The 18,016-nt window shown below is 41.1% G+C and overlaps 1 protein-coding gene across 1 annotated transcript in view; it reads right to left on the bottom strand.

Moving 5' to 3' along the window:
- The window catches only part of Vwc2 (von Willebrand factor C domain containing 2), a 152,140-nt gene that overhangs the window by 119,753 nt on the left and 14,371 nt on the right, over nucleotides 1-18,016 (bottom strand). The window contains exon 2 of the mRNA XM_038337593.1: nucleotides 7,229-7,358. Coding sequence (XP_038193521.1) covers nucleotides 7,229-7,358 — 130 coding nt within the window. The remainder of the gene's footprint in view (nucleotides 1-7,228; nucleotides 7,359-18,016) is intronic.

Below are 18,016 nucleotides of genomic sequence, written 5' to 3'. Positions count from 1 at the left end.
CAGCTGTGACACTGGATGAGGCATGGTAAATCTTCTTGGCTATAGAATCCTCATGATTTATTGTAGCACAAATAATAAAACTCAGAGACGGATATTGGAGTTCAACCTGAAGATCAGAAAAGCAAAGCAGCCAGCCACTAGAGAGATCTTTTACCTCTACCAAGTCTTCAGACCAAAGAGCAAGGTCCTGTCTCCACGAGTCCTCAAGGTCCACATTCCACTGAATTCCTGCCTCTTTCCATTTGTATTCCTTTCTCTGCCCAGCTATAGCACTCCAATCTCCACCTTCCAAATGCTGGGATTAAAGGTGTGTGATCCCAAGCACTGGGATCACCTCTGTATGAACTCATATACAGATTCAATCTTGTATAACTCAGGGTGACCTTGAACTCACAGAGATTCATCTGCATCTGTCTCCTGAGTTCTGGGATTAAAGATGTGTACCACCACTCCCTGACCTGTGTGGCTGCTTTGCCCTGTGACCTTCAGGAAGCTTTATTTATTAAAACACAATTAATATACCATTATAACTTATCACATGCCATCCTTTTATATGACATGGATAGAGGTTTGGTTATAGAGTCCAAATAAACTTATAAAGTTAAGAGATGCCTTTTACCTTTTAGTTTTACATAAAACAGCCACGACAACAAAAAATCTCTTTAGCTGATTTGTGCACTCTGCATAACTATATATGTGCTAATGAAGATATATATCCTTATATATAATATTATTAATTTAATATATATTTAATATTTAATATATATATTAACTTTAGAAGTTTGTGTGCTTTCAGAAATAAAGAATTAAACACCAATAAAGACCAGGTGACTCAGCCTCAAAATGCCTCTGTTAAAGGTTCCTCAAAATTCTGCATTCAAAACCACTTCTGGGGCTGGAGAGATGGCTCAGAGGTTAAGAGCATTGCCTGCTCTTTCAAAGATCCTGAGTTCAATTCCCAGCAACCACATGGTGGCGCACAACCATCTGTAATGGGGTCTGGTGCCCTCTTCTGGCCTGGAGGCATACACACAGACAAAATATTGTATACATAATAAATAAATAAATAAATAAATATTAAAAAACCAAAACCACTTCCAAGCTACTAGCTGAGATAGTCCAGTCTCACATACTACTCCAGTCAGGACTACAGATAAGCTCTAAACTTTCCCATTATACAGAAATTGGACAGCAAATGATATAGTTAGCTCTCCCAGGACTAGATCATTCTCCCTACTCTCTCAGGGTCTCCTAAATATGTTATCACCCCCCAGACAGCAGTAGCAGTCTAGAGTACATGAAACCCACATATCTCAAGATGTGGAGTGTGTAGTTTTTGGTCATTTGGTGGGTTATAGTTGTTTGTCATTTAGATACAAGTGGTTGCAAATTGTTATTGACAATGGTTAAAAAAACAAAACAAAATAAAGGAGGTCAAATTCTGCACTCTCTTTCTGAAGGGAAAAGGGGGAGTATAGTACAAAAGTGACAGGCCAAAAGTGTGTGTTTCTGAGTCTCTTTTGAAGAATTACTCATCTCAAATACTTTACATTAGTATGGATTTCTGTATATTGATACAAATTTAAGGTTATTTTTGTTATACTGTATATAAATTTCTGCTCTTGTTTAAGATATTCTACCTATGCAACTTACTTTAAAATGTAATATAAAGTTTTAGTCCTTGAAAGCTATTTAGAATAATAAAGAAAGACAGGTTAATAGTTAATCATCTGTAACTATCAAACTTATTATTAGATATATTTTCATGATCAAACCTATATTTTAAAAGTTAGATGATCTTCAAGCACTTCAAAGACTTACAGAATATGACATTTAAAATGTTTTAATAACATAGGGCTTTCTATGACAGTGAGATATGTCTGCTCCTGGCAGCATCAATTAACTTCAAAAAAGGATGATGAGCATCAAAGAACCACCATGTGGTGTTTGCTTTCAATGTGACAAAGCTAGCCATTTGGGCAAGAAACTGCCTTTGCCTCAACTGCTGATAGCATGATATCCAAATTGGATGAATAGGATCTGAAAAAAGGCAACTGACAAACTTTGCCAAGAAAAGGTAGTACAGGTCTTCAAAATTACTGCTTCATAAGAAAGTCTATCAGATATTCTAAGACTATAGACCAAAGATGGATGTCCCAAGGTTACAGAAGGACCTTGTGTGTCTCTTAAAGCAGCAGTCTGTCATTTCTTAGTTTTGTAAGTGGCTTGCTTTGCACTTCCTGTTTAATCAGGTAACATATTCCTCTTGGATCTTTAATGATGTGAAAGACTAGATATTTTTAGTTACAGTTTTCCTTGTTATCAAACTTTAAAAAAACTCACAAAATATGTATAAAGTTTATAATGGTGAAAAATATAAGAACTCAAGTTGTTTATTTAAAAATGTTTTAAGGTCTAAAAGATAGTTTTAGGATAGTAATATAAACCATAATAAAAATAGTTTAGGTATAAAACTTTAGACTCGCTAAGATAGGATAGATAATATAATACTTTCTCAGAATTTGCCAAACACATGTGGAATAAACATTGTAAATACCATTCTCACTTGATAACTGTTCTTATTGTATGTAGTTTTACTATGTTAGAGTTAAAATCTTTCTTTTTATTTAGACAAAGGGGGGAAATGTTGTGGGATATTTGTATGCTGTGTGAACATTGGTTCATTGCTGTTTACAAAAGAGTTGAATGATAACTGGGTGGTGGTAGTGCATGCTTTTAATCCCAGCACTTGGGAGACAGAGGCAGGTGGATGTCAGTGAGTTTGAGGCCTGCGTGGTCTACAAAAGGAGTTCCAGGACATTCAGGACTGTTACACAGAGAAACCCTGTCTCAAAAAAAAAAAGAGTTGAATGACCAATAGCTAGGCAGGAGGTATAAACAGGACTTCCAAGCAGAGAGAGGAAGTACAAGCAGATAATAGAGATGTTGAAGAGAATCCAACAAGATAGGGAGAGAAAACAGAAGGTTTTCTTTTCAAGATGAAAGAGAGGTAATACCAAATGGCAGAACATAGATTAATATAGATGGTATAATGTAAATTATAAAAGTTAGTGGAACAAGCCTAAATTAAGGGCAAGCTTTCATAATTAATAATAAATCTCCATGTTGTTATTTGGGGCTGTAAAAAAGAAAGCCCATCTATACAAAACAGAGATGTGATCACTGGTAGAAGCTACATGCCTGCGTAATGTCGTGATCAAGGTGCATAAAGGGCAGGGCGCATCCACTACCAGAAAAAGCTGATACAATACAGTACCCTGTTTGCATAGAAGACGGGGGGTGAGAGGAAACAGTGCCATAATGCATTCCTTTTATTGAAAGAAAAGACCATTGAGAGATTGAGCTACACATGTCAACAAAGTGAATAAATTAAAGCATACTTGATTTATGATCATTTATTTATACTCCAGACATTCTTGGTTTTAAACTTCTGCTCTTTTGATGTAAGTGACTGACAGCAACTGAATTGCAATTTCCATTCTGCCAAGAGAAGAGCTGTTTAATGCTGTAGGTTAAGTTATGCCAGCATGAGGATAATGGGTAGCTTTGCAGAGATCAGGGTTAAACCTCACTGTTTCAACCAAGCTAAGTCTACCCAGATGTTTAATTTCATATATAGCATCCACTTTTGATATCCTATAATTAACTACATATAAGAAATAATCTCTTCTTACAAAATCATCATTTTTGTGTGTGGGAGGCAGGGCTGGACCACTGTAAATTATCCATTAACTTTGTCAGTTATCAGAGCATCCATCTCTGACAGACACAGATTTCATTTTCAAGCAAGCATTTTTCAGTCAGATTTGACATCCTGTCAAGGTCAGAATGTCTTAAAACGGAGACTTCAAAGTTAAGAACTCTCTGATGAATAAGGCAAAATCTCGTCAGAGATATACAGTTAGACACCTTTCAATGTATTAATATTTGTAGTCCTTGAAATAAGAAGTTATTGCTTTTTGGTTTAATTGACCCAAATGTCTTAATATGAAACTTTCCATAAATAAATCTAGTTTATAAAAATATCATCACACTTCTAGAAGTATTTAATAAGTCAAAAACCATGCCTTGACTTTATCTCTGTTGCCCCTAAAAGCACACAGGTAAACAAGCAATACGTGAATATTTAAAGTGTACTATCAGGGCAGCCACCAAAAGGAGGTTTCCCGGGCTGTCACTTCAATAGTGAAGGCAAATCTCTGTATTTACCTTATTTTATACCTCTTATTCTTAAAATACTTCTTGTCCACCCAAACAAATTTATATCTAAAACTATAAAAGACTGGATGCAGAAAGAGACAAATGACACTGAATATTTGTGGTTTTAAAATTATATTTTTATTTTTAATCGTGTGCTTCTGAGTGCTGGTGCATCAGAAGTCAGAGGTATTGGATTCCCCTGGAGCTGGAGTTTCAGAAATCTACCTAAAGTGGTTCTGGGAGTCAAACTGGGATCTAACTTTGGAAGAGTAGCACATGCTCATAACTGTTAAGTCACCTTATAAGTCTAAATATTTTTTGGCTAAAATTTGCAAATTTTAGCATATCAACACATGGCATTCAAATATCTTTTAAAGGTCTTTGAAAGACCCTGTCCCTTAACTGGGATAAACCCTATGGGAAAAACAAACCATGAAGAAATCTAGTCTCATAGCTCCTTATTGGTGATGGGAGGAAGGGAGGCTACTCTTGGACAAATTACCACAGTACCAATGCTATGAAGCCATGTATTTGCAGGGCTGTATTGTCGGGGGTGGGGAGTGAGCAACACAATGAAAAACATGAACCAAACAAAGCAGAACATGGACAGCAGGCAAATGTAGGGAGCGCAGCTAACTGCTCACTGGACATTCACGTCAACTCTCCAATGGTCTGGATCTCTATTTTCACTCCCTGGGAAATATGCAGGGATTAAAATTCTGACTTCCCATGTATTGAAGGCATGCCAGGTAGGATTCCAAGGTTTGCTAATGCCAACACATTGTTACCAATTGTAACTAACAAGAGAAACACTGAGAATCTCTGGTACTTTGTTTACCAAGTATCTGAGGTGTCAGGGTTGGAGCCACTCACTGAATCATTAGGCTGGAGAAAGGTCGTTCTTCAGCCTCTCTCCAAGCAGGGAGCTGAAGCCATGCCAGCCAGCTTGGCTGCCATCTCCTCACCATCTGAAGTCCTAACTGCAGCTCTTGGCCTTGCTGGTGTCATGCCACACACCAACGATAATCTGCTAGCCTTGCCACCTGCTTCTGTTTCTTCTTCAGTCTCTTGTTGTTGATTTACACTAGTAAATTAAGTTATTTCAATTCCCCACACACTACTTCAGTGTTGCAACATTCTTTTTTTTTTTAGTTTATGGTTTTACATTTTAAATTAAGAGGTAATAGTTATGTTATTTCCCTCCTTCCCTTTCTTCCCTCCAGTCCCCCCAGTGTACTACTTCTCTCCTCCTTTCAACTCATCCCATGTTCCCCCATGCTCAAATTCACAACTTCTTGTCTTTGGTAATTATTGTTACATATATAAGTAACATGTATGATGTTCATATATCTGTATGTAAAGACACATATCTTTATCTATATCTATCATCCTGAGTTCATTTTTTTGCCCTTTGTTCGTACATGGTTTCAGGTCAGACCACTTTGCATAACACAATCAGGGGCCTCATCCCTTGGAGATTCTAATTTTTCTTCTTCCAGAGGTCATTAGTTTCCTGTAGTTCTGTTTTACATTCTTTCTTAAATGAACATACTTGAGGGGATTTAGAAACGGATTAAGAGGACGGACTGCTCTTCCAGAGGACCTGGGTTCAGTTCCCAGAACCCACATAACAGCTCATATTTATCTGTGACTCCAGTTCCAGGGGGCCTGACACCTACTTCTGACCCCTGACGGCAACACACATGCAAGTGATGCACAAACATATGTACATGCAGGCACAATGTCCATACAAATACAAAAACAAAAACACTCTTGACCTTCCCAATCTTCTCCATTTTCATGAAACGAGATCACACATCATGGTGTCTTCATAAACACACCACCAGCTCCACATGGAACATTCTAACCTTTTTCCTTGCACTCTGTCCATTTGCCATCAGGACTGAACATACCATCCTCCACAGTTACTCATCTGAAGGCTACCCATCATCAACAGAAACTTCCTTTCTTCTTCAACTTATACATGTCAAGAGTTTCACAATGTGTCATAAGGAAGCTTAGGTATGTGCATGTACCTGGCCAAAGTTTTAATGATGTCCCAAGACTGTCAAAATTGAAACACAACTGATACTCCTATTCAATCATGAATGCAGATCTCACCTGCTATTTCTAAAGCCATAGAGTCATCATAGAGCCATCATACGTTTGTTCAGAAGCACACATGTTTACAGACATCACAAATTAATCCTGCAATACTCACATTTACACCCTAGCTATAAATCAACATACTTGAGAAAGCCCGATCTCTCCCATGAGGGGCAATACTGAGATACAGAACCACTGGTCAGATCTCCTATCTCTGTTCTTTTCAAAGCTCTCTTCTATGTCTTCGATAATCATCTAACTAAGTTGTAATCCCTGGCCCATTCTGGTGAGGATACACCTTCATTAAACACCCTGTTGGAATGTCACACCCGTAAGGCCCTAATAGCTTCAGATACAAGAGTAATACTTCTTATTAAGTTAGATAAGCAACTCTTCCTTGACAAAGGCTTCTGGTTGCTTCTTTTCATAAAGCAGGTCTGGTGTTTGCTGTACCAAGGATGCTCCCCGAGAAAAAGAGAGACCTCTCTTCTTGCCTAATTTGCTTTTGAAAAATATTCAATTATGTTTCTACTTTAATTCTCTTAGTAATGAAAAGAAAATGAGCAAAACAAACATGTTTGATTTGTCTTGAAAACAGAAACTGCTTTGCAAGAACAAACAAAGTTAAATTAAAATAAGTAATTCTCCTCCATGGTGGAACTGAATTTTTCCCTCCAAATTTCATAACATCTATAAAACACAAAGCAGACACCACACCAATGAGACAGAACACCTTGATTCACAGTAAGTATCACCTGCACCTACCCCTGATCTACTGGTGGTCTATGTGGCAGGGCAGAGACATGTCTACAAAAACCATACATGCCCACATAGTTCACAGATAGAAGCCAAGCATAGCTGGGGCTACAGGTCACACTGTCCCGATGGGTGTTACACCTACCGTTTTTGCAGATGGGGCAGCACTGATCAGGCTCGTACACGGGGTCCACACATTCCGTCTGGGGACACGCCGACACTGTGCACAGCACTTCACCATTGGCTTCACAGCGACACCGCTCACACGGAGACACCTGAGACACAAGCCCATGATCAGGGTCACACCTCCCACAGTCCTTACCCTATAACGTCGTAGCTTTAATTTTAGGTATGAAGACACCCAGGTGTTTCAGGAATGGCATGTTTAAGTGGCTAGGCATAGTAGTTTTTCAAATGTGAACACAAGCTCCTGGTGTTGTCTTAGGCGTAAATAAAGGCACTCACTGGGCTACTTAGCCTCTCAGCTCTAGTCAGGGCAGCTCTCACTGAAGGGACTTCTTTGAAAGCATCCTTCTGAAGAAATATTTTTGTTGCTTCCAAAATCAAGTTACTACTGATTTCTTGCTTAACAAAGCCTTACTTTTCCATAGCTCTGTCAACTCTGCACTTAATCTAACTAACATGGATTTTTCCCAATATTTCTCAGAACGGGAGGGGGGACAGAGAGAAAAAAAAGCACAAGATGCTCTAGTCCTCTGAGGCCAGGAACCCCTTTCTAGAAACTGCATAACCTTGATGTCCCAGAGGCCTTATAACCACACTAATTGCCCTCCTGATATGGATGACCCTGTTTAGTGGAAAAGAACCCGAGATTTAGAGGAATTAGGCAATTTGCCTTCACCAGATATCCTAGGGAATCAAGCCAATATGACGTAGAGGGTTCCTGACTATAGGTCAATGCTGACTTCCCCTTCTCCAGTGGTTTACAGGGTCACCCCTTCATGTCATCAGTGCTGCCATATTTCTCTGGGAACCAAAGCTTTGAGAGGTGTCAGGTCTCTGTCTGCCTGCCTGTCTGTCTCTTTCTCTCCATCTCTCTGCCCCTGCCCCTCCCCTGTGTGATGTGGAATTCCCCTCTATATGCTATGATCACCACTGATTAATAAAGAAAGTGCTTTGGGCCTATAGCAGGGTAGAATAGAGCTATGTAGGAAAAACTAAAGTGAATGCTGGGAGAAAGAAGGCAGAGTCAGTAAGAATCCATGTAGCCACCATACCACCGGGGACAGATGAACCAGAATCATGCTGGTAAGACATAGCCATGTGGTGATACACAGATGAATAGAAATGGGTTAATTCAAGATTTAAGAGTTATCTAGAAATATGCATAAGCTAATATGCCAAGCAGTGATTTAATTAATACAGTTTCTGAGTGATTATTTCAGATCTCAGAAGCTGGAAACAAACAAGCGCTAACCCCCCCTCTCTCTTTCTCTCTCTTTCTCTCTCTCTGTGTGTGTGTGTGTCTCTGTCTCTCTCTCCCCCTCCCTCCCTCCTTCTCTGTTTCTTTGTGTATGGAGAGACAGGCAGAGAGAGAGAGAGAGAAAGAGAGAGAGAGAGAGGTAAACATTTCACAATAGCCCAGAATAAAATGTTGGCCTACTTTGCAAGTTAAAACCAAGTTTATCCCAATATAAATGCACAGTTTTAAGAAGTATTTTTGGCACAATATAGTGCGGGGATATTGCAATGTGAGTTTTGTTGTTGTTGCTGCTTTCGTCAGTTTTTCCTGATTATAGCACTGCATCTCTGTCTCAAGAGCAGATGTAGATAGCAAGCAACATGAAGAAAATATCCTGAGTGTTAGAAGCAAAGACCTTGAGTTAGTTGCAAGAGAAGCAGTCAAGTGCATGTCAGATCCCTTTAACTGGAAGGACTTCAGGCAGAAGCCAAGGAGCCCAGATGGCGTGGATTAGAGATGCAGAGCTGTGCTTCCCAAGGGAGCAGAAGTCAACCTCGCTTAGGGCAACAGAACTAGTAATGGGCAGGGAGGTCACAGATCTGCATATGTCCTTAGCAAGCTGCTCCATAGCTAGGAACCCACTCTTCACCCTGGCCACGCTCTAAATAGAAAGGATAAGGCTCAACATGCGGTAGATTTAAAGGAGACAAAAAGAGCCCTATGTCATGTCCGAGGCAAAATGTGCACTTGAAATTCAGTATGTTGGCAGGTGGCCTTCGGTAGGTCCATTCTTCCATATGCCACAACCTTACCTAGAAATGAAGTCCCCTATCTCTAGCCTGACCTAAAACCACGTGAGGGCTTCAGAGTACAACTTCAGAATACAAATGTGTAGATACACATTTGATCTGTTATTTTCTCAAAAGTCTCATGCTTTCCCTAAAATTTGATGGCAGGTTTTACTCTAATTCAATACAAAGAAGTCTGGCTCAGCTCTATGGGGATTTGTTCGTTTCTCAAAAATCAGAATGAATAGTCCATCAGGGTTACCGTGAGTGTGTTCCCTCCAGTCTTCCTTCTACCACCCAGATCTCCTATCATCAGCTCCTACATTGGGGCTGTCTTCAATCCCATGCTCAGGCCACCCTAGCTCCTACAAGAGAGGGTGGTAAGAGGAAGTTTCAATCTGTTGGTTACCTGGGGTTCCCTATGCTCTGCTGGTACCAGCTGGGCAAAAGTTCTTCAGCAGGCCACAGGCCCCTAGTTCCTAAGATAGCAGTCTTTCATGTGTACTAATGGGGTTCCCACCTTGTCCAGTACCCAGCTTCACATCAGAACTGCATGCCCAGTTCTCATGTTCCTGACTCCTACAAGGCAATACATTCAGACACTTCTTTCCAAATCACACACCTTCCTCACCACCTGGTTTCCATACTCCTCTGAGACCATCTGCCAGGCCCTCTTGCCACTCCCTGTGCTGATTCCTGGTCATAGATTAAGTGAAAACCAGTTAACCAGGCATGCCTCGGACTAAGGCTACCTCCTGAGTGTCAAGCCCAGTGGTGCTTATCATTCGAGCGTCTTGGCTTTCACTTTTCTACTCTTCATTTGTGCAGATCTCTGCCCCTTTTAAATTTCATGCTGAATCTGCTGCTGCTGACTTTAGACCCAGCTGAGATATGTCCATCAAAGCATGGGTAGAGCTGGGGTCTTTCCTCCAGTAAATTATCACTTAACTTCATCCCGTGGGCTGCTGTATGGCCCTCTTACAGCATATGAAATGTTGCTAAGTTTAAAAATAAAATTAATAAAACAAGACAAAGAAAATGGGAGAAAAACAAAACAAAACAAAAAACCCAGGGTTCATGGTATCTCAGGAATCAACCAAGGAAGTTGTCGCCAGGCTCAACCTCAGCATTGCACGTTCAAAAAGTGGCCCCTGTGAGGCTGATGGGGACCAGGAGGGACTCAGGGCTAGATCTTCACACAGTTATGGCTCTGATCCAGATTGACCATCTACCCTTTTAAACCCAACTATGTTCGGCAGCCCCAGGCACAGCAACAAAGTAGGAGTGATCCCAATACATATCAATAATAATAGTATAGCTGTTCCCAACTGGAAGTGAGAATGAAGACATTTTCTGTTCATGCTATGAATCCAGCTGCAATTTCAAAAGTGTGAACTTCTTCTGGCACCTTTTGTGGGGGTGAGGATAAGATTGTGTGTGTGTGTGTGTGTGTGTGTGTGTGTGTGTTGAGTGATGACCAAGTAGTGTAGCTGGACCTGGCCTCTACTGGAAGATCTCTAATTTCACACGGCTTATCTTTGTCCCTTGCCCATATGACTTTCTTGTTACCTAAGGTGTGCTATGCTTGCAAGCAGCACCTCCTCCCAGGAAATCCAAGAAACATGCCCTAAACCCAAAGCAGAATATTTTCAGTGAAACAACTCTGACTACATAGACTACAGCATAGACAAGAAAGTGCAAATAAATACAGTAACTAAATGGTAATAAAAGCAGATCAGTCATAATTGGGGGTGCCCTCATAGCACTTGATAGTTACGTGTGTGCCCCTCTCACATGTCCAGCAGCAGCAGGGGCAACAAGCCCCGAGGCTGTATCTTTTGATTAAATAGAAGTGGGTGTGGTGGTTTGAAAGAAAATGGTCCCCAAAGGAGTGGCACTATTAGGAGGTGTGGCCTTTTTGAAGGAAGTATGTCATTGTGGGTGCGAGCTTTGAGGTCTTTTTCTGCTCAGGTTTCTCTGTGTGACACTGAGACAACTTTCTATTTGCTGTGAAATATTAGTTGAGGATGTATTGCATTTGTTTATGCTGTGGAACATTTGTTTAATGATGCAAAGATGGATTGCATTCTTTTATGTTGCATTTGTTTAACTCTGCAAAGCTGTGTTGCTTTGCCTGTCTAAAACACCTGATTGGTTTAATAAAGAGCTGAATGGCCAATAGCAAGGCAGGAGAGGGATATGCAGGGCTGCCAAGCAGAGAGAATAAATAGGAGAAAAAGATAGAAAGACAGGAGTGAAAAAAGGGGGAGAGAAGACACCAGGGGCCAGTCACCCAGCTACACAGTAAGAAGGGGGAAAAGTATATAGAATAGATAAAGATAAAAGTCTAGAGGCAAAAAGTAGACAGGATAATTTAAGAAAAGCTGGCTAGAAACAAGCTAAGCTAAACCCGGACATTCAGGAATAAGAATTAGTCTCCATGTGATTATTCAGGAGCTGTGTGGTGGCTTCCCCAAAGAGTAAAGAGCACAAACAACAACAACAACAAAAAACCAACAACACCTGTTGTTTGCAAGATGTAAGATGTTCAGCTACTTCTCCAGTACCATGTCTACCTGCATGGCACCATGTCCCACCATAATGATAATGGACTGAACCTCTGAACTGGAAGCATCAATTTAATGTTTTCCTTTATAAGAGATGCCATGGCCATGGTTCTATTTCTTTACAGCAATAGAAGCCCTAACTAGGATAGTGAGCAATTGTAGCTACTATATAAAATTAGCCTCAAGTATAAAATGAAGACCATATGACTGAACACTGTGCCTTTACACATAAATTAAGTGTCCCCCACATGACCTAATCACTTCCTGCAAAACCTTACCTTTTAAAGAGTCTATCCGTCACCACAATGAGGATCAATTCTCAAACATGTGTACCTCCACAAGATGGCAAGTTGTTTACATTTATATTAATGTACTTGGGTGTAATTAAGTGTCTATCTGAATAAAGCTCTGCCTTCGTCAGTTTGCAACTGTAATTCTAATTACTAATACGACAAAAGGGACCTGCAGAAAGCTTCTTAAATTTAAGTCCCATTCTTGCTATGCCTCTAGTTTCTTTCCTGTGGAAAACGCGAAATCCTTTTTTTCTACCCTCCCCCATTCTCTTTGGAGATAGGGTCTCACTAAGTAGCCCGGGCTGTTTTGAAACTCACTGTGTTACCAGGCTGACGTTGAGCTTACCGAGACCTACCTGCCTTTGAGTGTTGGGATCAAAGACATGCACTACCATGCCTAGCTAGAAAACAGATCTTTCCAGTCACTTCCTCCTGCTCCTTCCTATCTGCACCACAACATTCTCTCACCACACCACAATTGCCCTCTGCTCGGGAATACAATACTCCTTTCTCAATCCAATCCGAATGCACCTCCCTGTTCTATGCTGCAAGAAAGGGGCATTGTCATAGAAGAGTGTTAAGAGTTGTGTGTTTCAACCACCCTGGTGTAATTAGTTCCCTCTAGTATATTCCTCGTCCAGAAACTGTCACTGAGAAATTCTGGAGTGGGTACCATGAAATTGCATCGTGGCAAAAGGCAGCACTTTATGCCCAGGGAACAATTCTATGCTAAATGCAGATGCTAACTCAACAATAGACAAATGGGAAGGATGAAAATCCCAGAACGATTTCCTAAATGACTGTAATATTTTGGTTAATGGGATTAATTTAAATTGAGAGAAGTATGAGTCAATAGGTTTCAGCTTAGATCTTTATCCGCTAAAACTTCTCAGCATAGAATAAAACCCCACATCACCATTTATTTGATCAGTTTACCCATTTGTCTTCCTAAACTCCAAAGTGTTTATTCTGCAATTACACAAAACAAGGTGATCATGAAACAAAGAGATATACATTCCCCCATTCTTTCCCAATAATTTCTTCTCTGAAACTATTTTATTTAGATTTCTGACTGTGGAGCAGAGGAGACCAAATGGACAAGAAGACAAAGTTTGAGACACAGATCCATTATACAAAGAATACTGCTCACAATAGGCTGGGTGAACATAACTATAATGGAAGTACACAATAGCAGGTCAGAGTCAGCATGCAGAGAGGGAGAAGATAGAGGCCCACCAGGGAATGAGGTCTGTGGTGAAGGGCTTTCTCCACTCCTGGTCCTTACACAGTGATACAAGATCATCCTGGATCTGCACTAACCAACGACAACTTCACACACTGTATTACAAGGCTCAAAGACAGTGCAGTCAACCTCATATTTGTTTTTATCATTGCTGTGTATCCATGTCCATTACCAAGAACAGAAAACTCAACTGATAGAGTATTGGAGGGTGAGCCACAGGGTGTCACTATTAGGAGGTAATGGACTTTTGGAGGTGGGTCTTGCAATGGCCTTGGAACCATTTGTGATATACGGAACCATAGTCCCTTCTACACTTCTCATTTACTCTCTGTCCCTGAAGTGAACATCTTTGCTCTCTGTCCCCTGCTCATGTGATTATGTGATGCCTTATCTTAGGCTCAAATGCATCAGGGGCTGAAATCTCCAAAAGTGTAAGCTGAAAGAACCCCTCTTCTCCCACCGTCTAAGTACTAACCAGCCCCCGCACTCTTTATCTTCAGAGATTAGATGCCTCTGGGCACATTCAGGGTGGTACGGCTATAAACAATCCCGTTTCCCTTTATAAGTGAATTGCCTTGGGTATTTTGTTACAATAACAAACATTGAATGATAGAATAGCAATTTTTAGCTCATTGACTGCTGTTGGGATGAAATGAATGAAGACACACAAAGCTTAATAGACTGTGGTTGTTGCGGTTGACACAATCATGATGGAACTATATACAGGCAAAAGTATCCAGAGTACGCAAGAAATTCTATAAATCAACTGTGAATTATCTTTACAAGTTGAAAAGAAAAGCCACCAAAACCAATGACATGGCAAAGGCGGTCTGAATGGTTAATTGATGTATGAAAGAATATACCATATGATCCAAAATCTGGGAATCTCAAATCAAATGAGAACGTATTTGGAGGCACTAAACTCACATGGTGAGAATGTAGAGGGTATCAAATTGGACAAACAAGAATTCTTATCTTTTCTGGCTTGCAAATGGAAATTAGGGCTTTGGGTCATACTATACTGGAGGCAACCAGGGAGGGTTAGAAGTGAGAGAAATTCTCCCAGGTTTTGCTTCTGCCTCTCTTCCATTCTTTGGGGACAGGGGAGATCAAGGACACTCTGCAGCTAATTCCAAAAAGACTCTTTGAACTTCTCTCTCTGGCTGTCAGCCTGCCTACAAGATGAGGGAATTTGGGACTTCCTTTCATAAGCTAGCAGGATCGACTCTATAGATAGGCGCTGCAGTTGTTTCGATTAGAAAGGCATAGCCACCCCTTGGGTCTACCAGCAAAATGCCTTCCATCTGTGTACTCAGCCAGGCCCAAGAGGGTGACCTTGTGGCACCAGCTAAGTTGAGGCCAGAACCTTAACAGATTGATAAAATAGAACTGAAAACTTTGGAAATCAGTGTGGCGGTTACTCAGGAAATTCGGGATCAACCTACCCCAGGATCCAGCAATACCACTCCTGGGAATCTACCCAAAAGATGCCCTATCACACTACAAAAGCATTTGTTCAACTATGTTCATAACAGCATTATTTTTAATAGCCAGAACCTGGAAACAACCTAGATGCTCCTCAATGGAAGAATGGATAAAGAAAGTGTGGAATATATACATATTAGAGTACTACTCAGCGGTTAAAAAACAATGACATCTTGAATTTTGCACGCAAATGGATGGAAATAGAGAACACTATCCTGAGTGAGGTAACTCGGGCCCAAAAAGATGAATATAGTATGTACTCACTCATTAGTGGATTCTAGCCATAAATGGAGGACATTGAGTCTATAATTCATGATCCTAGAGAAGCTAAATAGGAAGGTGAACCCCCCCCCCCAAAAAAAAACCCCATGTAGTTATCCTCCTGGATATTGGAAGTAGACAACATTTCTAGACAAAAATGGAGAGCTTGGGGATGGGGGTAGGATGGGGAAAAGGGGAGATGGGGTGAGAGAAGTGAGAAGGGGATGATGGGGAGAACTTGGGGGAATGGGACAATTGGGATGGAGGAGGAGTGGATATGGGAGCAGGGAAGTATATATCTTAATTAAGGGAGCCATTTGAGGGTTGGCAAGAGACTGGACTCTAGAGGGGTTCCCAGGTGTCCAAGGAGATGTCTCCAGCTTGTTCCTTGAGCAGTTGAGAAGAGGGCACCTGAACTGGCCCTAAACTATAGCCACTCTGATGAATATCTTGTATACCACCATAGAACCTTCATCTGGCGATGGATGGAGATAGAGACAGAGACCCACACTGGAGCACTGGACTGAGTCCCCAAGGTCCAAATGAGGAGCAGAAGGAGAGAGAACATGAGCAAGGAAGTCAGGTCCGTGAGGGGTGAGCCCACCCCTTGTGATGGTGGGGCCGATCTAATGAGAACTCACCAAGGCCAGCTGGACTGGGTCTGATGGAGCATGTGATTAAACCAGACTCTCTGAACGTGGCTTACATGGAGGGCTGACTGAGATGCCAAGGACAATGGCACTGGGTTTTTATTCTACTGCATGTACTGGCTTTGTGGGAACCTAGTCTGTTTGGATGCTCACCTTTCTAGATCTGGATAGACGGGGGGAGGACCTTGGTCTTCCCACAGGGCAGGGAACCCTGACTGCTCTTTGGACTGGAGAAGGAGAGAAAGGGGGAATGGGGGAGAGGGAGGGAAATGGGAGGACGGGAGGAGGTGAAAATCTGTAGTAGTAGTAGTAGTAGTAATAATAATAATAATAATAATAATAATAGAAAAAAGAAAAAACAAAAACAACAACAACAACAAAAGAACTGAGAAAAAAGATGCCTGTTAATAAGAGACCCGAAAAGCCTTGTGTCACAGTAATCATAAGAAATATGGAACACAGCAAAACTATAAGAATCACCATATATGAAACAAGCATGTGAACCTCAAAAAACACCGCCAGGAACAAAGTGACAAAAAAAAAAAAAAAAAAAAACCAGATATGGCATCTCACGACACGTGCATATAAGCACCAACCCTTGAGAGCTCATGCAATGAAAGATGTGGTTTATAGGCATGTGCTCAAGGAGAAAATGAGAAAGTCAACATAGGAGGCTAATTTACATATCTTCTTGTGGCAGTGAAGGGAGGGGAAGGACCAAGAAAGGAAGGGGAAGGAGGGTTATCTGTATCCTTTCATCTCATTAGAAAATGGGGATCAGAAACAAATATGTTAAAATACAGCGCATGAGAGGAGCATGAGATACCTACTCAACTACCCATTGCTTATGCTTGTTGGCTAAATTTTATATGTGGTCTTTAAAAAATACACCTGTTTTATGTCGAAACATAAAAATACATTTACTACATACTTACAGTATGCTAGGGGACTGACCTAGGGATGCTCCGCAAACTGGGTACGTGGAGCACATCTGCCTTGTCAGTGCTCAGAACAGGATAACTTCAGGTTCCGAGTTAGCCTGGGCTACAGAGCAAGACCCAGCCTCGAAACAAATACAAAAACAAGCCAGTAAATTATTCCTCCAGATCCCTAGGGTTGGGGATGACGCTGACACTGGGGTCTGTTTTCCCAGCTTGCATAAGGCTCTTCTGGGCCCTGGCATTGCCATCCCAGATGAATGACATAGGCAGAAGAATCTTATGTACTCATGCCTCTGAAACCAGAGGAAAAGGCTATGCAGTAATCCATACATTGGCTTCCAATAGATGCCCAAGGAGAATTACAAAATTGTGTGTGGTGGTGAGGATGTGTCTGGCCACAAGGAAGGCTTTCCAGACTTCACCAAGCAAGAACAAGTGAGGGTCAGGACAGAAAGCCAAGGGTACCAGGTGATCGTGGCGGTGGGGTGGAGGTTTGGTCCACATTGTGACTTCACAGTGATTTGGGATGGGAAACTAAGGCTGGCTGCATTTCTTGTTGAGCCTCTGCGCTTTCATAAGTCAAAGTCGGGAGGAGGAAGGTATCCAATAAACCATCTAGGTCCAATCAGAGAACCCCAGTGCCTGACACACATGGATATATACCAAATCGTCTCCTTTAGCGTAAGAGCAAATTGAGAACCAGATATTGGGTCCAAGTCCAGTTAAGCCCAACTGACTGTGAAAGTAGGGCAGGTGACTTGGGTATCAGTGCCACATCTGAGAAATGGCTATGCACCATCGCTCACAACATGCTTAGGTGCTAATAAACATAAATTGTGATGGCGTATAGACAACAGTTCGAGAAGGCTAGGGTTGTCTTCTCTCATTATTCATATGGGATTTTCCTTTAACTATAGAGACCCAAATCTACACATGCTCAAGTCTTTTTCTATAAAGTGGAGTCTTATCTACATGAGGTGCATGTACATCCTTCTGCACATTTAAGCTGATCTCTAGGTAACTTATAATATCTATTTGTACCAAATTTTCTATAAATAGTTATCTGGCTATATTATTTAGGGCACAATAACAAGAAATTCAGGTGCAAATCTTTTAAGTATTTTCAGTCCACACTAGATCACAATGCTAAGTCCTGTTCATAGAATGCTGGGTAAACTCTGAAATATTGCCCCACCCAGATTTTCTTCTCACCTCTCCATCCAGTTCTGTATTCTCACAGAGAACCCCAAAAACTTATTTTTCCGAAGAGCAAACCCACCCT

The sequence above is a fragment of the Arvicola amphibius genome, chromosome 1 (assembly GCF_903992535.2).
Source record: "Arvicola amphibius chromosome 1, mArvAmp1.2, whole genome shotgun sequence".
NCBI classification, from domain to species: Eukaryota; Metazoa; Chordata; class Mammalia; order Rodentia; family Cricetidae; genus Arvicola; species Arvicola amphibius.
The sequence above is the reverse complement of the archived record's forward strand: the minus strand, read 5'-3'. Positions and strand labels throughout refer to the sequence as shown.